Below are 23,646 nucleotides of genomic sequence, written 5' to 3'. Positions count from 1 at the left end.
AGGATCACATAAAAGCAACTCTAATAAAAGAAAGAAAATCTTAGAATACAAAATTCCCAAATGCAAAAGGGCTTATAACTAAGAACTTTCCTTGAAAAAACTGAATACATAATTTTACAATGGAAAAATGAACCTTTAATAGAAAAGGAGAAGACCAGTTCTGGGTACAATCTATCATCAACAAAAAAGACTCTATAAAGGTAAATATATTTGAATTGTTGAAATAAGTACAAAATGCTTAAAATAAGGGTGAGGAAAGGAGAGACAACAGAATGTTTGCATGTGGTCTACAATGTTGAAGAAGGGTATTCAACCTAGAGGAAGTGATGGGGAAATGGATACTCTTACCTGAACTAGAAAGAGGAAGAAGAGTCACTGTCCTCTCCTCCAACATACTTGGTATAAAATATATTTAATTCAAGAGGAAAACAAGCAAAGACAGGGAAGAGGGAGATGAGATTTAAGAAGGTGTCAGAAAAAAATGAGATTTAATAGAAAGAGAAAGAAAAGGTAACAACCAGTGATTGGGCACTAGTTGAGAAAGAAAGGAGGAGAAGCAGATTACTTCAATTATTGATAAGCAATGTTGATCACATTCCTGTTCTTTCAATCCCTTTTTTGTAAAGATAGTGGTATGAGGTAAAGAGAGAAAAAAAAAAGTATGAGGATGGAGAGAAATGATAATTAAAAACTGCTGTAAAATAGCAAGATATAAGATAAACCCACAAAAGCATTAGCCCTTCTCTACATATTCTTCACAAAATCCAATAGGAAGAGACAAAAAAAGAAATTTCATTAAAAATATTTATTGTTTAGTATTGATATTACATCATTATCTATGGTACCCTTTAGCAAGATGTAGTTTCCTTCCTTATTTTTTTTTTTAATTAGATCAATTTTTGCTTTTGCCTTATCCGAGATCAGGATCACTACCCTTGCTTTTTTTTTTTTTTTTTTTTTTAAATTTCAGCTGAAGCACAATAGATTCTGCTCCAGCTTTTAAACTTTTATTCTGTATGTATCGCTCAGCTTTAAATGTGTTTCTTGTAAACAACATATTGTTCCTGGCTTTTAATCCAGTCTACTATGTTTCTGTTTTATGGAAGAGTTCATCCCATTCACATTCACAGTTAAAATTACTATATTTTCCACCATTTTATTTTCCCCAAGTTATACTTTTCTTTCCTTTCCCCCTTTCCCTCCTCAATATTTTGCTTCTGATCATTCCCCCCCACCATCAACCCCTCCTTCCTTTCTTATGCCTTTCCCCTTCTATTTCTGTTCTTTACATTCCCTCCTTTCCTTTCCCCTTTCTTCTCTTCCTTTCCTTTAGAATCAAAATATTTATTGTTGATGTCATTTCAATCACGTCCCCTCTTTGTGATTATTTGGGGTTTTCTTGGCCAAGATACTGGAGTGATTTGCCAGTTCCTTCTCCAGCTCATTTTACAGAAAGGAAACTGAGGCAAACAGGGTAACACAAGCCATTATCTGAACTCAAGAAGAGTCTTCTGGGCACCAGGGGGAGTGCCCCTGTGCCACCTATCTCAACATAACTATAGAATGTATAAACTACCAAGACAGGCAGGAACTTTATGAATATGACCACACTAATTTAACGAATTGGAGTAAAAATGACAATACCACTTAAATGTACAGATTTACTGTCGCATCTATCAAACTAACAGTACTTTATAGAACTAGATTAAGTGAGATATTTGCATAGTGCTGGCACAATGCTCGGCACATAGTCACTTAGTAAATGCTTCTTCTCTCCCTCTTCCTTAGATTTTTGGGCAGCTAAGTGGCAGAGTGATTAAGGTGCTAACAGTGGAATCAGGAGATCTGAATGGAAATCCATCCTCAGACACTTCAGATCCCTGGATTTGGATCAAACCGAGAGTTGGAATTTCATTTCTGCCATCTAATGATTCTTGCCTCTATGACTTTGGACTAGTTATTGAAACTCCCTAAGTTTTGCTCTCCTCATTTATAAAATGGCAATGGTACTTACACTACTTACTTCCCCAGGAGGTTTTGATTTATCAACTTGGATACTATTTGTGATAGCTTCTAGATGTGAGCTGCTATTATTGTTGCTTCTGTCTCTTCCTCAAGAAGTTAATTTAATCAGAGAAGTTTCTCAAATGAATGTGTCACCATATGCAAAAATGTTTCAAATCACTAATAGTACAGGAAATCAAAAGAACTTGCAGATTATGTCACAGAAATAAACTGATATGAAAACAAATTAAACTCAACAGAGAAACAAGCAGGGGCAAAGAAAGAAGAGAAGGAAGTTTAAGAAGGAAAACAGTTATGAAAGGAATATCACAGTTTTGTAAGATGTCTAAAGTAGATAATACCAAGTGAGAAAATTGCTGTGAAGAGTGTAGAAAAGTCTGTTATCATAGTACTGATCTATGAATTCATCCAACCATTCTGGAAACCAATTTAGAATTATACCCCCAAAGTCTGAATTCCCTTTAGACAATCACTATGATGAAAAGAAAAATAGATTGGTCATTATGTTGATCATAATTCTTCAATCACAATTTCAAGACACTGATGATGAGTCACTTTGCACCCAGAAGAGAGGTGGACAATACAGGTGCAGAATCAGACATGATTTGGAAGACTTGTTAAAACTATGGGCTTTTTTGGAGGGAATAGGTTAAGGAAAACTGTAAGAGTAATGATTAAGCAATGTGGAAAAAAAAAAAGGAAGAAAAGATTGTTGATAAATTATTTAAAAATAAAAAGAAGAGTAAATGGAAGTTCAGAAAGTACATAAACTAGCAGGGCTGTTACTTTTGTTAAAATATATATACTTAAAAAAACAAAAACTGCACTTAATAGAGATTAAAAAAAGATCTTTTGTATATGGAAACATTCATTTTTTTGGTCAAATTCATAATAAATATGAATGACAACAAAAATTGGTAAGAATGCCCCTAAAAATCAATTAAAATGTTTTATCTTATATCCATAAAGACTTCAACCTGCTTGAGGTTAGGCACTGGTCTTACTTTTTGTGTTTTCTTAGTGTCTAGCACAACATTTGACATACAGTGGTAACAATCTTTGTTGATTAAAATAGTATGTTGGAAATCCTCTTTTGCCTCCTTTGTTTTTTCTGTGCTCCATAATTATTGCTGGAGTCCAAATAGTGCACAGTTTTCAAAGATCCATTGTGTCCTGTACAGCTTTAATGAATATATTTCATTTTCCAATTCTTAAATTCAAGACAATTCTAACTATTCCACTTTTTATTCTGGGGGTGACACACGGATATTTTAGTCCTGTTATCTCCTCCCAAAGCTGGCTATTTTCTACTGGGCTTCCTGTTTCCTTTATAATCTTCTGATTTCTCCTCCCTTGCAGAATGCAGCAGCATAATATGTAGAAGCTTCTGTGGGAATCAAGATCAGAAGAACAAAAGTATCAACTGAAGTACCACCAGTTCAGAGGCAGATCAGAGCAACTGCTTTCTATTAGGATCATTGCACTTGACTCTAGTGGAATACAAGGTCCTTCATGGAAGAGATTATTTTAACTTTGTCTTTGGTTTCTCTTTCCAATGCCCAGGACAGCAGTTGGCATATCATAGTGGGGCACTTCATGGACTCTTTGGATCACTTTCAGGACCAAAAACTAAGTGTTACCTCTTTTCTTCCTTTGAAGATTCCAAAATGTAGAAGTGAACATGGGAATGTTGCCATTTGCTACAAAGTATTTCTGCATCTTGTTAACACTGCATAGAAATACCCACTCTCATCCTGCAATAAAAAAAAAAGTCCTAAAGAAATGAGCAAGCAAAAAAAAAAAAAAAAAAAAAAAAAAAAAAAAAAAAAAATCCTAACAGTTTAGAAGAAATACTAGAGAGTAAAAAATTACCAGGCAGCCGGATAGCACCATGAGCACCAGGTCTGGAGTCAGGAAGATTTATTTTCACTAGGTTGTTCAAATCTAGTCTCACTTATTAACTGTGTGACTCTGGACGAGTCACAACTCTATTTGCTTCAGTTTTCTCAGCCGTGAAATGAGAAGGAAATGGCAAACCACTCTATAGTGTTTTTGCCAAGAAATCCTCAATAGAATCAGGAAGAGCTAGACATGACTGAAGTAACTCAAGAATTGCTAGAAGACTAACTGCAATAACTATAACTAGAACAGATGGAAGGTCCAATAAGACTAACTGAAATAAGAGGAGAGAAATCAGAGCTTTTATTAAGATACTTGGAAGACTCTGAACATACTGAAAAAGGAAATTAAAAAAAATAGAACTCAAAAATTCAATAATAATTAGCATTTATATAGCACTTCAAGGCTTACAAAGTTTACAAATATATCATTTTATCTTCACAGAGTAGGCAGTATTATTAATCTCCATTTGTGGATAAGGAAACTAAGACAAAGGTTAAGTGACTTGCTTAGCGTCCCACAGCTAATAAAAGATGGATGGGATTTGAACTCGGATCTTCCTGACTCCAGAATCAGTTCTCTGTAGTAATTAGTAGCCTGATTTCCAGATCATCCCAGAGGACAGACAAGTTTTCTATCCAAATTGCAGAGGGTCCCAAACCCACCTTACGACAGAAAGTCTTGGTTTTGTTAGTTCCTGCAACTTATGAGATCCACCCTCAGTAAATAAATCAAGAGTCTGCTTTTGTTATCCATAAGTGCAACAGCCAAGCTTCCTTCTGAAAAACATTTAGCCCCCCCAAAAATCATTTCCTGAATATACACTGATCTCTCCCAATCCACCATCCCCAATGAGCCACTCAATGGGTCTATGGGATGGTTAACTAGATATGCCCTCCAAACTCTAATCTATGGAAAAATGTAAGGCTAGGGCCAAGATGAACTGGAGGACTAGCACAAGTATTATCTTCCTCACCGCAGTGTCTACTCTTCTTCAATATTTCTAATAACCTGATTATCCTAGAGCAAACAGTTTATAGTTAAGGCCAGTGAAAGCCTAGGACACAGAAGGAATAAATAGTAACTAATATTTATATAGTGCCTACTATGTGCTATTATTATGCTAAGCACTATACAAATATTATTTCATTTGATAAAACCCCTCCCACCTTCAATAAAACCACCACAAGGTGGCCTTAAGTTTTCTGTGCAGGTCTAATCAACTGTCACAATTAATTCAAGTTGAGTTTTCCAGTAACAATTTGCAAGTGTTTTCATTTAGCTAACCCTATGAGTAAGCAGGAGCCCTAAGTTTATCCTATTGATGGGATCCCTTTAGGGTCCATTAATTCCCATGCAAATAAAATACCAATCTCAGTGCAATCCAGAAAGAGCCCCACTTTTCCCATACCACTGCCATGCCTCCTCCTGGCAAGCCAACAGCCTATAGGCAAGGCAATTTTGTTTTATAAAAACAACTCATACAGAAACACTGAGGTGTTTTAGTGAGCTAAAGTTAAACATGTTGCAAGGGAAGGTAAGAACACCACATTAGCCTTAAATCCCAATTACATTATATGAACTCAGGCAAAACATTTTTCTCTCTTGGCTTCCTTGGTTGTAAAGACTGTCTTGCTCTGGGTGATTGTAAGGTGCTTTGCAAGCCTAAAACAGGTAAATGAGTCTGGGGTATATGATCCAATCTACTTTAGTACACCTATATTTATAATACAAATCTATCTTAAAACAATAAGGTGGTGGTTGGGAGTGGGTAGGATGGAAATGAAATCTCAGAACCCTTTCATCCCAACTTCTACTCAAAATGCAAGTCCCTTCTACAAACAACAATGGCCATCAGTCTCTGCTCTGAGCACCAAAGAAAAAGGAAACAATACTATATGCTATTTGAAAGAGAATTTTATTATCAGTACAGTTGAAAATGACAATGCACAAAAGCACAAGTGGCTATTGTCCTGGAGGTTCTCACTTCCCTCCCACTCAGAATGCCAGGGAGAAAACAATTGAAGAAAACATGCAATCACAAACAATGATCAACTCTAAAGACAAGAGGTTTGGTCCAAAAGAACCCAACATAATTAATCCAATGACTGTGAACAGCTTCGCTGAGTAAGATTAAGATATTGCAATCATAGTGTTTTCATTGGGCTTCCCTTCAGTGAACCAGCGGGGCCTGCTTGAGGGAGATGAGGACTGAGCGCATGCGGGACACATCCTTGGCCTGCTTGCTAGACTTGGGGTTAAAGTCACACAGTCGAGCCACACGTTCCCACTCAGTGCCAGGAGAAGTCTCTTCAACATCATTTACAAAAGCTTCTTCTGCTGCCCTGCAAACAAAGAGACAAGAGTTATCTTACTGCCCAATGCTGGACCAGAGAGCCAGCTCATCGCCTTACCACAAAAGCATCTCACCACCTAGGCCTGCCAAGCGGCACTCCATTTTGCCCCCCAATATAAGAAGTCCTTTCCTTTGGCAGAAGACATGTGCCACATCACACCCCACCCCCCCTGCACACGAAGTGCCAAGAACTGCTGTGTAAAATGTTGGAATACAGGTGTTTGGTTTAGGATTGCTCTCTTTCAATCTTGACCTGTCCCATATTGTCACAGCTACGGATTGATTTTGTTACTGAGAGTCAAAGACTGGTACCTGTGTATTCAAGCAGGTATTTGGTATATTTGATTATGCTGATCTGTACTGAATTCAAGTTAAATTTAGGAATGTCTGCAGATCCGATAGCTCATCATAAAAAAATAACAAGCTAAATCCTAAGGCTGTAGAGAACAAGCCAGTCTGAATGGAATTTAAGGCAAAGCCTCCATGCTGGATAAGCTACAGGCTTAAGCCATTCTCCTGCCAAGATCAGGCTGTATTAAGGTGAACAAAAGAGATAACACTGGCTCTTCTGTAAAGGTCTCTGCTTCACAAGGCAAACCAACCTAGAAGAAAAAGTGTTATCTTTTTGCAAAACACTGCCTGAAGCCTTCTTTTAAGTTAGGCAAAGTCCCTTGTTACTTCAATCAGGATTTGATTAGTGGTTACTCCAGCCCAGGAAGCAGTGGTAGGGAAACAGACAGGACACAATCTAGAAGGGAAAACCAAATTCATCTACTCCAACAAGCAATAAAGGAAAAGCCAAAGCAATGGAGATGGAAATTCCATGGAAAAGTTTTTGCACTATTCACAGGAATGATTATGTGAAACACCACTGCAGACCAAGCTCACTACAACACTGCTACTTCATGGGACAGACACTGAGGGGCAGTGAGAAAATTTTACTTAACTGTTCTAGGCTGTAGCAAGGATGATTTATGTTTGTGCTTAAAGGTGAAGAGAAGAAAAGAAACAAGGAGAGAAAGTTTAAGTCAGATATAGGAAATGAAAATGAGCTTAATGCAGATGACAAGTAAGCTAGACATGCCCTCACTACTCAGGCTACATTCAGGAAACATGCTGCTAATTTCATTGTGCAATTTTACTGCACAATTGTTCTGTATTATCTATATAATGAACACAGTAAACCAAAACCCATCCTTGCCATTCTTTTTTTTTCAATGTCAGAAACATTTTCAAAGGCAAATCAAACACCACCTGTAAATCCAGCATTTCACAAGTCTTTTCTACAAGTTCACTTATATAAGAAATCTACCTACACTCACCATTACTTCAGAAAACGGGGGGGAAATTCAATTATTGTATTCCTATTGTTGTCCCAAGATACTAAGATAACCAAGGAGGAATTTATAACTTTGAAACACAAAGAAAAAAGTCCAACAATTAAAGCCAAACAAACCATAAGACTCAATTTTCTTTGGTGAAAAAAAAAATACCTAAAATTAACCTGCTGCTTATAGTTGTGACCATCTCATCCTTTGATTTGGGCAAGGGTAGGGACAAGAGAATGGAGATCATCTAGGGGAGAAAGGAAGCTCAGCAACAATCAAATGGAAACACATTCATTCATGCTAGATCATAGAAAACAATTATACATTCATCTGAGAAACTTCTCTGACTAAATTAACTTCTTCCCTGAGGAAGAGACAGAAAGCAACAATAATAGTAGCTCACATCTATAAGCTATCACAATACTCTACAAATAGTATTCAAGTTAATAAATTAAAACCTCCTGGGGAAGTAGGTAGTGTTAAGTACCACTGCATTTTATAAATGAAGAGAGCAAAACTTAGGGAGTTTCAATAATTAGTCCAAAGACATAGAGGCATGAATCATTAGATGGTAGAAATCAAATTTCAACTCTAGGTTGGCTCCAAATACAGGGATCTATTCCTCCCAGAGAATGACCATCTTTCTTTTATTCCCAATGATACTCCACCCCCAGGCTGAAATACCTTTCTCCCTGTCCAAGGGTGAGGAATGAATGGGGAAAGAAGGCAGAAGCAGGTATTAGGGTCACATAACCCAGAGTATTCCCCCTATCCTCTCCATTCCCACCCCTCAAGAACCTTTAAAAGGAAAAACTTTGTTTCAATACCTTGTCTTTGTAGCTCAAAAAACATGGTAATTAGAGAAAATTAGTTTGTAGATTAAATTAAGATTATGCAAAATACCCATATTTTTACATTGCCTTTTACCAAAATTGCTAAAAGGCAACTGACAGGATCAATCTGAAATAGCTTAAAAAGCAAGATAACTATTTTTACAAAAGAAATCTAGTATCAGACAAAAAGTTTAGAAGAGCAAAAGAATTAGTTTTGCAACATACACATAACCAATCACGTCAGCGAAGGGTTGTTTGTAGAAAGCTTCATCTGCCACCCTAGACAGCAAGAAGTCCAAAAGGCAGGCAAGCAGGCAGGAAAAAAGAGAGAACATTGAAAAGCAGAAAAATCTAATTATCAGTATCAGCCTAGTGACAATGGAATTATATTAAGACCTCATACAAACGATTAAGTTTGCCATCCAAACTTGTTCTAAAGTTCTGTTATAACACTATTTATATTTTGGTAGAGTAGTTCCTCAATGTTTTGAAATGGAATCAAGGAATGATGAATTATGTTACTAAGTTAGATTATCTTCTCTGCTTAGACACTGAAAATGAATAATGAAACCAAGCTTTTGTTAACAGCCTAAGTAAATAATAAAAACTAAATTTATAATAGCTCACACATTAAAAATGCTAAGTTTTACAATTTACAAAGTACTTCACAACAATCCTGTGAAGTAAAGGCAGAATAAATGTAATTCTTATTTTACAAATGGATAACCTACGGCTTAGAGGTCACTAGGATTAAATATCAAAGCAGAAACTTGTACTCTGCTTTCTGACTCCTAATAGTATTTCTTCCAATAACATAAAACAGCCTTCAACTCTAATTTTAACCTTTTAAAAATTATCCATATTACCACACCTTTCCAAATAATCTAGTTGACTGTATCATGCCTTAATATACTAGTTCACTCAAGCAATCAGCTTAAGAATCTATACATGCTACATAAAGAAAAAATATGAGCACTAAACTGATTTACTTGATTATGAAAGAGCCAATGGATACCCAAATTTAACTGTCACTAGTTACTGAAAAGAAAAAAAAAAAAGTGTGAAAATGCTAGGTCTTTAAATAAAGGGCTTGGGATAAGGGTAGAAAGAGGCTTATATTCCAATGAGCCCCTTTATTTTAAGATTAACATGGACTAGTAGTATACTAATGCTAATTAATTTATCACTCCTTACATCAAAGAAGTTTGTCAAGCATTCAGTTTTAAGTTAAATGTAATATAGACAGATCAATAACTTATAATATATGTATTTTCCCCCCCTGAGGCTGGGGTTAAGTGACTTGCCCAGGGTCACACAGCTTGGAAGTATTAAGTGTCTGAGACCAGATTTGAATTTGGGTCCTCCTGAATTCAAGGCTGGTGCTCTATCCACTGGGCCACCTAGCTGCCCCCAATAACTTATACTATTAAAATATCTAAGCCTAATCAATATAATACATTCACATCTATTTTTTTTTTTAATGCTTACTCCCCATGCATCTTACAGGGCTCAGCTAAAATAACTGACATAAGAATAATAATTGGGTTTTGTTTCCCTAAATTCTTACTTCTATATTCCACAGATGATTTTTTTAAAAACCACCAAAGCTATTAAAAAATAATCCTTCCCTCCTGACTTGCTTTAAAAATGCAAGTGTTATTAGGATTCAAACAAAAATAAAAGAAGTAAAATGTAATTCTATACAAGAAGCAGTCTGGTAATAATACAATATATGAAGAATTTTTAAGGAGTTTTCAAATAGATAGCAAAACAATCATAATCTCATTACCCTTTAGAGAAAAGAACATCAGTGGACTGATTTCAACCAAAATTTGTAATTTCTTATCAAACAAGTAATGAAATAGGCAAATCCTATTATCTGATTTTTAGATATCTAGCACACATGTGTGCGTGCACACAAACACACACATAAGATGTGGAATTAGAACTTAAATCTGGTTTTCCTATTTCCCTGAACAAGGTTCTTTCCACTATTAAAGAAAAATAATTTATCCAAATTAGAGAAACTTTTCTGAATGTCTTTTATGAAAAAACTCATAAATGAAAGCCAGAGTTTAGAGAATGAAAACATACATTCTTCAGTTGAGGAGACCACCATATAATCTTCCTAATGAGTTTAATCATGGATTAATCCTAAATATAAACTTTCACTATTTTAATATGTAATAGAGAATGACAAGAGGGAAAACAGTCCCTGAATTTACATTTGTATATACCTTTTTGAACATTACTTCTCCTCCCCCCATCTCTCTCAAGACTTTCCCTGGAAAAGCAACTTTCTTGAAGACACATAGCTCAGTTTTTTTTTTTTTCTTCAACCTAGGTTAGGACCCAGAGAGTTTAAAATAGGAGAAATGAGAAATGACAGAAGAGGAATACTAAGAATAAGTTGATAAATGAAGAGTCAAACTTGGTGCAATCAATTAAAGAACTGGTTTGGTCAGGGGTGGCCAATACAAAACCTACATTCATTCAGCTCTTCCAGAGTGCTACATGTAGTCCTTGGATCACAGGTTAAAAAAAAAAAATTGCCATCACAAATTATATCAATATTGTTGCTTCCTCAGTATTTCAAGTACATGTGATTTCATTCATGCGTATCATTCCTCCACCAAAATATATCACAATCTCACTATAACTTAGTGGATGGCCCTTTAAGAGTTTATTGTGGTAGAAAAATTCATCACTCTGCAACCAACTTGGTGATATGTGATTACAGAGGATGAATTAGTTCCCAAATTTTGTAATTTGAAATACTTTATATTTATATAGAACAAGAAACTCATAGGCATAATTTTTAATCTTATTACTACAATGTCCATGGGGTATTCATATTTTCTTAGCTATAGAAAAATTTCAGTGTCAAACAAAACAAAACACAAGTTTGTATTGTAATGCAAATAGGTATTGAAATATTGTTTGATATATCCGAACCTACTTTTAAGATCCTTTCCTGTTGCCTGCAAGAAAAAACTCAATGGTATAAGTAGATAATGGGCAAGCTTTTTAGGCACAACTTCATGTGAAAGCTAGGGGTTTAGCTCAAATAAGCTTTAATGGTATTGCTATCAACCATCCTTTAGTTAAGAATGAAATAATAGCACTTTATGTGGAATAAGTGGTGCAAGCATGTTTGATTCTGGGAAGAATATTTTAAAGGAGAAACCATGTCACATGATGAACAACTCAAAGACCTAGAGATCTTTAAAGGAAAGAAAGACTGAGGGGGAAGGAAGGGGAGAAGAAGGAAAAAAAAAAAAAAAAAGGAAAAAATAAAATTTTTAAAGTTTTTGTGAAAAGAGGCAAAAGACTGCCTCAAATATGTACAAATCCCTTAAGGAAGCACATTGACAAATCAATATTTTCTATGTAACATTGTATTTTATGAAATTTATTAAACATTTCCAAATTCTATTTTAACCTTGTCAGCCCTTCTTATCTAGATTTTGACATCTCTGTACTAGATAACAGAAACAAAGCCAATGGATAGTAGTTACAAAGAAAATGATTAAGGACTCAGGTAATTGAAGATATCCAATGATGAAATTTTGAGGCCAAGTAATGGGCTTCCTCTTTCATTAGAAATATTTTAATCAAGGTTGGGTGACCATTTATCAAGCAGGTTATAGAAGAGATTTCTGCATTAGGCAGATCTGTCTCAATGAACTGGATTCCTAAAATTTTATGTATAATCATCATAAAATATATTCCCAGTCTGACTTTCCATGAAAGCTGACCAAGAGAAAAAAATTGCCAAAATTCATAGCCAATGAATGTTTTGAAAGAAAAAATTATTTTCATGTAAGTGATAGTATACTCCCTTTTCCTCTTCTTTTCATTTCATAAGTCTTAATATTTAAGCAATTTGAGGAATTTATTTTCTAATGAAGATTAGACTGAGGTAGAAATGGAAGAGAGAATTAAAGAAAACTGCTTTTTTTTTTTTAAATAGAGAACAAAAATGCTAAGTTTCCATATTTTCTTCCCCTTTAAGAGATTAAACAAAGATGTCACAAATCCCATGTTGCGAAAATTCCCTAAAAAAACATGAATGGGACCTCAGAAAAAAAACTAGAGAAAAATTTATAGAACTAGATGTATTGTGTAGAGGATGTTATGATAATCAAATAAAAAATACAACTTATAGTAGGCAACCTCTAAAGCTAGTGCAAGGGTACAGATTTAATGATCATACTAATAGTTTAATTCTAAGTCTTTATTATGTATACTTGTCACAGGATCATAGAATTAGAGATGGGAGAGACGCCAGAGACCTTATCTAGTATAATAGTCTCCTACAGGCGAGGAATTGTGGCCCAACAAGGTTAAATTACTTAGCCAATGTGACATAGGAATAAGTAGTATAGCCAGGAATTAAATTTAGATCCTGACTCTAAATAGACTAAAACATCTATGTGTTTGATGATGAAATTAAAACATTCAAACCTAAGCACTCACATATTTCTTGTGAGCATTTCTATAATCTTAATATACAAAGTAAGTTGGAGGCAAGAAAGTCAAAATATAGCAATTGGCATGACAAGCTCAAGAGAAAGCTGAATATGTGACAATTTTTGCTTCAAGTTGGAAGTTCTGTAGTTTTAATCCCTATAAACTTACCTGTTATTTACTTTTGTTTTTTGTAGCTGTTCATCTTGCCTTGCATACCATTCTTCCAACTCTTTTATTGCTTTTTCTTTCCATTCTGCTTCCTGCTTTTGAGAATTGGCATCTTTGGAGAAAGAATACAGTAGGAATTTTGTACGTTAGTTTATTTATAATTTTATTTTAAAATTTAGCTATTAGTTAAGGGAAAAAAAGTGACCAGTCTCTATTATGATCTATCTTAAGAACCATTCTGCTTAATATCATTTATTTGTTCTATAATTGCAGCCTAATATTAGGGAAGAATGAGAAGGGAAAGAGCTTTATTACTTCTTTGTCCCATAAAAGAAAAAAATTTAAATTGAAACACTCCCAACTTGATTTGACAATTCCCTAGAAAACCAGAAACAACTCTGGTAAATCTGTTGTTTGAATATGAAAACTTACAACACTGAATTTATGCTATAGGGTAGGTGTAAGCATTCACTATATGTAATTATACAGGAAACAGGAAGCTGGATAAAAAGGAGTAGAGGGTTATGAGAGAAAGTATCCAAGTTGAATTTTCATAGTCTTAATATTCTGACTTCCCCCAAATCGGATTCTAACTCAGTGGAGAAGTAAATTCCAAAGACAAATACAATTTCTGGATCATAGATGCCACTGTTTCCTTCCATTTGCCAGAAGTAATGTGATATACTGAGAAGGAATATTGGGCTGAAAATCAGAAGACCTGGATTCTAATTCTGGCTCTGTCACTTACTAGCCATATGATTTTGGATAAAATCACAACTCCTACAAATCTTCATTTCCTTAAAAAAAAAAAAAAAAAAAAAGAGGCCAAGGAATAAATGGGGTGAAAGGCCAATAATGCTTCCTAAGCTTACCATTTACCTCACAAGATTTTTTTGAGTATAAACATATTGTTGTAGAAACAACAGCTAACTAGGAGACCTGGATTCCAGGCCCAGCTGAACAAGCCACTATATTTTTGGACTTCAATTTCTTAAATCCATAAAAGATGGTGATTCAACTAAATGATTTAAGGATCCATTATAGTTGTAATATTCTATAAATATATATATATATATATGAAAATACTATAATAATACAAAGAACAAGTGACATTGAATGTGGATTATAAATTAAAAAACCACAAAATTATTGGAAATGCCTTAATTTCAAAACAAAGTCTAAATGACAACTTTTAGGAAAACAAAGGAAGAAGCTGGCAAATATTAGGAAACCTAATAGTGTGATAATGACAAAGCTGGCAAAACTATTCATATTTATACTGAAAGGTAATGTTACCCAACCTATTTCTCTCTTTACATTTTTCTGAAAGTCCACTTCATGCCTTGGATTATCTAAATAAGATCTTCCAAAAAGCACATTTTGAAGTCAGAAATTTTGTTAAGAGGTAAAAATAATCCAGGGAGAACAAAATGTATACTAGGACACAAGAGAAATGAGAGTAACAGTAGAAAAGATAGTAAATAGCAAATATGATAGAATATGTCTTGGGGGAGGATAGGGTAGAGCAAAGATCTCCAAATGAAAATAGAAAATTTGGGTGCCCAAATCATTAAAAAAAAAAAAAAAAAATCACATGGAAATATAGTATCAGGATCTTTTTGTAAAATAAGAAATTTGAGGTGAGGAAAGTAGAAGCTTAGAGGTTTCCCTTTTCAGACTGCTGATTGAAATGATCACATAATTTTATCTTTTACAAGTTGTGCCTATATAAAAGTATTTGTGTTACCGTTCTCCCTTCTTGAATGAATTTCACTAGAGAAAAATGGAAGACTAAAAATTACATTTTAGAGAGGACCATAACTGACGGTTTGGGGAAAAGAAATTAAAAATTCAATTACAGAAAAGAAGGAAGTTAGAAATATCTATCTTTTTAAATGATGGAATTTATCACTTAAGGAGTGATAAATAGGGGTAGAAGAAGTACAGAAGCTACCATAGCATAGGAATGCTATGTACAAATGCCCTCTAGGAAGCAGTTAATCAACTATTTTCAAGAGATCAGAGGACAAGTGAGTAATGGGGTCGACTAATCCTACAAGTTTCACAATGTAAAGGAATGAAGATAAAAAGTATCACTGAATACACCTGTGTTTTCCCCAAAAAAACTAATAAAGTATGGTGACAGTTTTATTTTCTTTGAGATCCAGATTATGAATTGTAAACATTTCATTTGACTAATATAGGGGTGAAGAACTAGAAGTTTTACTAAAATGGATCATTTAGATATTATAATGTTCGTCTCTAAATTATAATGTTCTCTGGGGGCAAGTTTCTTGGGGAGCTTCTGGAGGCAGCCATCGTTTCAGTTCAAAGTAATAATCACCTCAAATGCAGCCAGAAGTTAAAAGTCCAAACCCTTTATTGTTTCCTTTTAAGTCTTGTCTCCTTCCTGGGGCCCAGTTAGCTTTCTTAAAGGCCTATCTCTCCTTGTTTCTGAGAGCTCTTGCCGCTAGTCCCTTGTCTCTTCCAGTTTCTGCCTCTAGCTCCCTCTGAATCCAAAGCCTCTAGCCAGCACAAAGGTGAAAGTTGGAATGAATCTGACTCTGCCTCTGAGAGAGTGGGCTTGTGGACTTTTGTGAGCTCCTCCTTATATATGCTCTCTTAAAGGTGTGAACTCTAATAAGTACTAAGTACATAATCATTGTCTCTATCAATTCCAGTGACTTAGCACTTTGTTTCAAGTTCTGGCCCATAACAAGATATGGGATCATTTTACCCAATAACTCTAATGACTGAAGTATAACAACATACTTATACCAAAAACTTCTAGTAGAAAAAGTCTTTTTTACTTCAAAAAATGATAGTGTGCTCAAATCATACTCGGGATTTGAACAATTAAATTAAAATCTTAAAATTCAGTTTTGGATTTATTTTTTTAAATGTAATTTAAGGGTTTATTATTAACTCCGGGGTTTTCCTCCCTTTCCAGTTTGGCTTTCTGTATACCATCAGAATTTTTTCTTTGCCATAAAAGCTCTAAATTATGATTTTCCCATGCTTAGGATTTTTCCTTTAGAGGCTAATTTCAGAAGGTGATTGGTAAACTATCTCTTTACTTTGCTTTAATAAATCTGAGCAATTTTCCTCTATTTCTTGAAGTAGCACCTAGGTAGTTGTGGTTTTTTAATTATAGTTTTCAGCGAGTTGAATTCTCTCTTCTTGCCTGATTTTTCAGGTCAGTTGTTTTTGGCATGAGATCTTATATTTTATTCTTTTTTTCCAATCTTTTGACTTTATTATTTTTTGATGTCTCATGAAATCCTTGACTTCCATTTGGCCTATTCTAATTTTCAAGGAGTACATTATTTGGATAAAAGTTAGTACTATTTTTCAGTTTCTTTTCAATTCTTTCTTCCCCAAAATTTAATTTCATTTTTATTCCTTTGCTTCATTTCTTTTAGTAATTGTGCAATGTAAGTGAAAAATTCATTTTTACCTTGAAGTTACCTTTAGCTTGGTACCAAGGCCAGGCTCTGCCCCTTGCTCTATTTTTAGGTGAGGTGGGCAATCCCACTTGGACTTGGGTTCCTGAGCTGACCTCCTGGAGTTAGGCTCCGATGAATCTGAGGACCAAAGTGCTAAATCTTTAAGGTCATGATAAATCTCAGGACAAAATACTAAAGATTGCAGATTCCTGGGCTGTCCTGATGAAGGCAGGCTTGACCACACCAATCATGGCCACCCCCGAGGTTTCAAATGTCATACCCCATGGGTTACTAACCACTCTGGGATTTTCTCATGGGAAGACCCTGCTCTAAGTTCCTACTGGATAAAGTCCTACAGATCACACATGTCCTTGGCCTATGTAGGCAGCTCCTTCCTATTGCCCGAGGGCTTCTGGCTAATTGTCTAAGCATTTCTGTGGGGTGGAAGAAATCTCTTATTGTATAATTTCTTCTTGAGTTTCCTGATCAATATTTGGCCTGTTGTAATTTTTAGATTTTTTGCTGGAGGACTTGGTCAGTCTGGCTCTGTTCAACAGGCAGCCCTCTTAGCCATAAATCCTCTTCTCATTGATAACTCTGAAGGGAGTAATTTCAAGTCAATGAAGAGTTTGGAAGCTAGACTGCAAAGAGTTGAAAAGTAAGAGGAGAGAAATTGTTGGCAATGAGAAAGAACAGGTTTTTGTTTGTTTTTTAATCAGTTTTGATAAGGGAAGAGATAAAAGATAATAGTTTACAAGGGTGGCAGAATGTAAGGAATAGTTTGGTTTTTTTTGTTTTTTTTCTCCAAAATGGGGATAACAGGCAAATTTAAAGGGAGGGAACCATCTGTCTCCCTCTTTTCACACACACACACACACACACACACACACACACACACACACACACACACACAGAGAGAGAGAGAGAGAGAGAGAGAGAGAGAGAGAGAGAGAGAGAGAGAGAGAGAGAGAAAGAGAGAGAGACTACCTTCCCCTCCCCTCCCCACAGGCAAGAGTGATATAGTACGGAGGTAAAGAGAGAGAGACAATGATGACTGAATCTATCAGAGGAAATAAGGGTAGGATTCTAGGGTTATAGAAGGACTGCCCTGGCCAAGAAGGAACATGTTACTGTCAGTGGCTAGGGGAAAAGAGGAGACAGTGAAAAATATCAAGGAAAATGAAGAGAAGGGGAAAAGAGGGGGCTCATGGTGAGAGGTTACAACTTTCTCAATAATGTAAGTGATGATTTCCTTAATGAGAGGCTTGCATAGCAAGGGCTTAAGCGAAGCCAGACAGCAAATCTACTACAGTATGTGATTAAATACAACTTTATAATTTCCTCCAACTTTATTATGATTATGAGAACAACTCAGGTCTGTGTTTGTCAAGGAAAAAATGGCAACAGAACAAAGGGAAGAGAAGAATGATAGCTTATGAAAGTGAAGCATTCATTTAGTTGGCTGTAGAGATGAACCTAGAAAGGTAAATCAAGACAGGGAAGTAGATTAAGATCTGTGAAAACAGAGGGCTGGAAGGATTGGAGATCATAAGGATATAGAAAAGGTTTAGGAAGTAGATTAAAATCTGTGAAAACAGAGTGCTAGAAGGATTGGAGATCATGATAAGGAAATAGAAAAGGTTTAGGAAGTTAAGGCAGAGGCAAAGAAATGAAAAGATAGATTATGGTCATATAGAAGAATGTGAGTTTTTGATTAAGGAAGTGGAACCCATGTGGGTAAGAGGAAGAGGTGTGGCCATCCTTCACATGTAAGTTAGGTGGAGTAAAGCAGTAAGTGGAGGGATTTAAGAAGATTATGGGATTATATTGCTAGAGTGTTTGGGAGATCAACACGAATTTTAAAATCCCCTAATAAATGGTAGGATATGGGGAGAAAAGACAAGTGAGCCAAGTGCTATAAAGTTTGAGAAAGTTGGAAGAATTATCTAGTTGGCAGATAACTGTCATTATCCGAACAAAGAGCAAAGTTCTGATACTTTTTTTTTTTTTTTTTTTTTTTTTTTTTTTAAGGAAAAGGGTTTCTTAGAGCAATAGCAGCCAAAGAAAAGTGGCAGTGAAAAGTAAGGAACATTCTGATAATCTTAAATCATGTGAATATATGTATGAGAGAGAGGAAAAAAAGAGGGAGAGAGAAAAGGAGACTAGGAAGGAAAGAGTGAGAAGTCAAGGGGAGAGGTAGGGAAGAAAGGCATAGCCAGATGTAGTATTTCAGTAAGAACAAGGAAATAGAAGAATGAGAGAAAAAGATCCATTGTGGAGAGTTTGTTCCCTAAGGCACACCAGAAGGAGCAAGCAGGGTCAGAGCAGGACACAAGTGGGGTAATGTTGAGGAGCACTGGGACAAAAGCACAGATTAAGGTTTAGGAAGATGCTGTTCCTAGATGGCTGGTGATTAAGCAGTAAGGGACAAGAGAAACAGATGGTAGGAGCTTATTAGCCATAGGAATAGTAGTGGGTGGCAGATGAATAATAATACTTTTTTAGACTTCAAATATACACTTTTATGTCAAAAACAGATTGGGTGAATGGTAAATAATTATTAGAATACCATGCTTTCACGTATATATGAATGGATGACATTCATAAAATTTTAACAAAATTATAACTTATCAAATGGAAGCTAAGATACAAGAAATTAAAATTTCTTATGAAATTCAAAGTTACATCTATCCAACCTCAACAATGCAATCTGCTTCAATTTGTGTTTCATCTCCCAGACAATTCTGATTATCAACATGGTCAATAATGAACTGGAGGAAAATTGAAAAATAGGGCTAGGTTTTTTGACAAGAATGCACTGGCAACCATTAGCTAGGTTAGCAATACTAATACTAACTCCTTGGGGGATAAGAATAGAAATGAGACAAGGGAGAAAATAAAATATGCACCACAATAATTAAACATTTATAATGGAGCGAAGAATTCAATGCAAAAATGACATCACAATATTTTCCTTTTGATACTTCTTTGTCCTGGCTCTGTCATAAAAACAATAATTTGAAAAAAATCCCCTTTCCTTTATCTTCCTATTAATTTGTAGGTGATCAAATATAATCAAAGGGAAGCTCTCATCAAGCATAAGCCAAATATACCACCTCAAATATTCTGACAAAAAGGAAACAGGCAAAATAAGACTAATCTACTTTGAGCTAAAATCTCTTAAGAACTTTTGTACCTCTGATTTGGCCTTTATAACAAATAAGTATATGCAATTTATAAATGTGCATTAAAATTTTACAGCAAACCATATACTTTGTAACACTTTTCCTTATGTGCCTCTTCTTTCCCATCTCATTATCTTTAATACATATCAAACCAAGATATTAGTTATATGTAATTATACATTGCCATTCCAGTGGGAGGATATATCAAGCTAAAGCCAAGAGTCAAACAAGATAAATGCTTCAAAGATGTGAGCAATTAGCATTAAAAACTATTGTATAAGGCTAAATATAGAGTACTGTATAAACTTGAATTAAATAAGAGAAAAATTATGTTGGTTTTGCTACTATAAACTTAGGAAAAAAGAATTGTAAAAGGATTACCAAGGACTTCCAGACGTTTCATTTGTTCTTCTCTCCATTTACGGATACTTTCTGGTTCTGATTGTAATCGATCCACTTGTGAAATAGCTGCATAATTATCAGTTGGACCATTACTCTCCTTTACACACACAAAAATATATTGTTAGATTAGTTTAAAGTAAGTATCAATGAAATCAGTTAAAATTTAAATTGCCTTGTCCTACATGACTTAGTGCTGACACTTAATAACAAAGAACATGCAATAATACTCAGGGCAGATCACTAACAGAAATAGAGGATGATTATTTTAGTGTAAACTATATATAAAAAAAGAGAAATCTGAATAAAATGGTTAATTCCAGAAGAGAGCAGTTGAAGGCACATCTGAGAAACAAAAAAAGAGGTAGGAACTTCCTTTTAGTAACCCAAATTTGTTCAAGTTATTAAAAACTAATAGCTAAAAATATCTGAGTAGCCAGAAAGCCCTAATGATTGATCACTGTTGAGAAAAACATATACACATATAGGAATTAAATGTAAGAAATTAGCTAATGGGCAAATATAATTAAAACAGACCCTTTTGAATTCTAAGTAGTACATTAAAGAACAGTTAAGAGCAGCTTAGTGGATAGAGAACCAGCCCTGAAGTCAGGAAGACCTGAGATCAAATATGACCTCACACACTTTAAACACCTCCTAACTGTGTGACCCTGGGCAAGTCACTTAACCCCAACTGCCTCAGCAAAAACAAAAACAAAAACATAGTTAAGTAGAGGACAAGAATATTGGGGGGAAAATGAAATCATTAAACAAACACCAACTAAGTTGATTCCTGAACATTTTAGACTTAATTGTGTTATGTGTTTTATATGTGTGTGTGTGTGTGTGTGTGAATATATGTGTGTGTGTGTATATATACATATATACACACACACATATATATATGTATATGTATATATAAAACCTGTCTTCTAAATAAGTAAATAAATGTATTATGGGGCAATAGATTTATAGTGAGAAGAGACTTTAGAGGTCACAGAATTTAAGAGGTAGGAGGCTATAATATTACCAACAAGTGGTTATCCAGCCTCTTAAAGACCTCAAAGAATGAGGAACCCATCTCTTGATGAAGCTCATTCCTCTTTTGGACAGCACTAATCATTAGGAAAATTTTCCTAATATCTAACTGAATTCTGCCTCACTTCAAATTTAACTGATTCAGTTTCCTGTGGCTCTGCCTTTTGGGGCCAAAGAGAATAACTGTTAATCCTCTTCCACATTAACAACTCTTCAAAATACATGAAAACAGCTCTCCTTTCCTTTGTCTTGTCTTCTTCTAGATAAATATTCTGGACTGCTTCAATCTGTCACAATAGGCTGGTCTAGTCTAAGCCCCTCATTTTGCAGGTTCTGAGGGGTTAAGTGACTTGCCATAGGTCACACAGACAATAAGGAATAGAGCTAAGATACAAATCTAGGTCCTCTGACTCCAAGAAAAGGACTTCCACTATACCACACTGTCTGTTAAAGAGAGAAAAATATCAATATATACATACTTATTCCAAAGGAACAAGTGTACCAGAAGTCAAATTGGACTACAACAATGCAATAAAATGGCCCCAATATTAGACTATTTCTGTTCTTTTACAGAACCATGTGATAATGGAGGCTCCTTTAGTTAGCAGTGTATTTAAATTAGAGATTATTGCTCCAGAAATTACAAATGGGCTCTTCCAGTTGTTATTGTGAACCTAAGGGAATCTCAAGATCCTCAAATTTCTCAGGAAAATATAACTCAGACCCTTAAAAACAGAGAATCTCAATTCAAACATCTTGATATAAATATGGTCAGTCTCACTTCCCTTCCATGAACTGAGGCACCAGAGCAGAACATATAATACAGCTGTTTTCAGTACGGCTGGCTTTTAATAAATTATGTTTCCACTGAAAAGGCAAAAAAGCCTCATGAATGTAATAAAGAAATTTATTCTAATATAAGCAGTAAATATTTTTTATTGGGTTCACAGAACTCTTAAGAAAGATTTTAGAGAATGAACATAAATTAAAGAACGACCATAATTCCAAGAGCTAACTATATTTATGAAATACTCAAATATAAAAACTACTTTTCTAATAGAGGGCAGAGGAAGAGAGCATTAGTTTAGAACATTTTTCCCCTTTTTGTTAAATAGAACCATACAATTTTACAATTGTATCACAAAATTATGTTAATTCCTTTAGTATCTCTCATTTGAACCAGTCCAATTTTAGAATTAAATTTGATGTTTTATTGGGATAATTTCATCTGAGTATATTTAAAATCTTCATTAGAAAAGGAAGAGACACAATAAGATTGCCAAAAATGTACACATTCATTGCTCTCTTTTATTTCTGAGTATAACAGGTTCTGTTCTGATTTTTTGTTTGTTTGTTTGTTTTTGGGAGGGGGGTCTTGTTTCAGTTTATTGTTTTTAAAAGGAGAATTTTGCTCCATTAAATCTTCTCTGACTTCACTCCAATCTTAACACCTAGAAAGGCATTAGTAATACCTATTAAATTCTGAATGTTCTTGTATTGGAATCTCAGGAGTACATAACTATGAATCTTAAATTATTATCTTGTAATAATAATAATTACAGTAATTATTATATATTATTATAACATATATAATAATATATTATTACTAATTACTGAAAAGGAACACTCAAAACAAATTTAGTACTTAGAAGATATACTTATTTAAGATAAATGTGGAAAAAGTAAATAATTAGAGGGGGAGGTGGAAGAAGTAAACAAAATTTCTTTGGTTTGAGATGATAAAGTAAAGAAACGAACCAATGCATGTATCCCGTGCAAAAAAACTAAGCACTTTATTAGCCAGTAATTTTTTCTCCTATTCAACTGTATCATCTCCCCTAGAATTTCTGAGAAGAAAAATTGAGATCTCGTCCCAGCCCTCTTATTCTACACACAAAATTATTAAGACCCACTAGAAATTGTGACTTATCTTAAACCAATAAAGAGAATTAATTAGTGGCAGAGCTTTATGCCTCAGTTTCACATCCTTTCCTCTTTATAAGTACTTATAAATCTAAAAATGCTTAGGTTACACCTATCATTACTACAACTTGTTCTCAAAATCTTTCCACTGTTATTTTTTTTTTCCTGAGACTACTGGGGTTAAGTAACTTGCCCAGGGTCACACAGCTAAGAAGTGTTAAGTGTCTGAGGCCAAACTTGAACTCAGATCTTCCTGATTTCAGGGTTTGTGCTCTTACTACTTCGCCCCCTAGCTGCCCCTTTTCACTGTTAATTTGCTCTTCTAAGCAAATCAAAAAAGCAAAGTTAACAAGAGATACAGAATACTCTATGCTTCTATTACAACACATACAAGGGAATTTTTAACTTTGTTACCTGGTAGTATTCTCCATTCATCACTGCATCAATAGTATCTGTAAGAAAGAGAATTATAGTCAATATCAAGGCTGATCACATATGGAGTCATAAGGAATAATTTAATCTATTTGCAATCAAAAAAAGATAACAAAGATAAGTATGGATCAAGGCTATTAA

The 23,646-nt window shown here is 34.7% G+C and overlaps 1 protein-coding gene across 3 annotated transcripts in view; it reads right to left on the bottom strand.

Annotated features, from left to right (window-relative positions):
• Positions 1-5,823: 5,823 nt before the first annotated feature.
• Positions 5,824-23,646, bottom strand: part of CLTA (clathrin light chain A) — a 30,480-nt gene continuing 12,657 nt past the window's right edge. The window contains exons 2-7 of one of the 3 annotated variants that reach the window (XM_074281747.1): positions 23,488-23,525; positions 20,095-20,212; positions 13,083-13,194; positions 8,667-8,720; positions 7,228-7,263; positions 5,824-6,269 (exon numbers count right to left, since the gene is read on the bottom strand). In XM_074281747.1, the coding sequence (XP_074137848.1) occupies positions 6,098-6,269; positions 7,228-7,263; positions 8,667-8,720; positions 13,083-13,194; positions 20,095-20,212; positions 23,488-23,525 (530 nt within the window). In that variant the 3' untranslated portion in view covers positions 5,824-6,097. The remainder of the gene's footprint in view (positions 6,270-7,227; positions 7,264-8,666; positions 8,721-13,082; positions 13,195-20,094; positions 20,213-23,487; positions 23,526-23,646) is intronic. The other 2 variants (XM_074281748.1, XM_074281749.1) reach the window with 2 other exon arrangements.

Source organism: Sminthopsis crassicaudata, chromosome 1 (assembly GCF_048593235.1).
Source record: "Sminthopsis crassicaudata isolate SCR6 chromosome 1, ASM4859323v1, whole genome shotgun sequence".
Lineage (NCBI taxonomy): Eukaryota > Metazoa > Chordata > Mammalia > Dasyuromorphia > Dasyuridae > Sminthopsis > Sminthopsis crassicaudata.
This window is presented reverse-complemented; position numbering and strand designations above follow the sequence as displayed.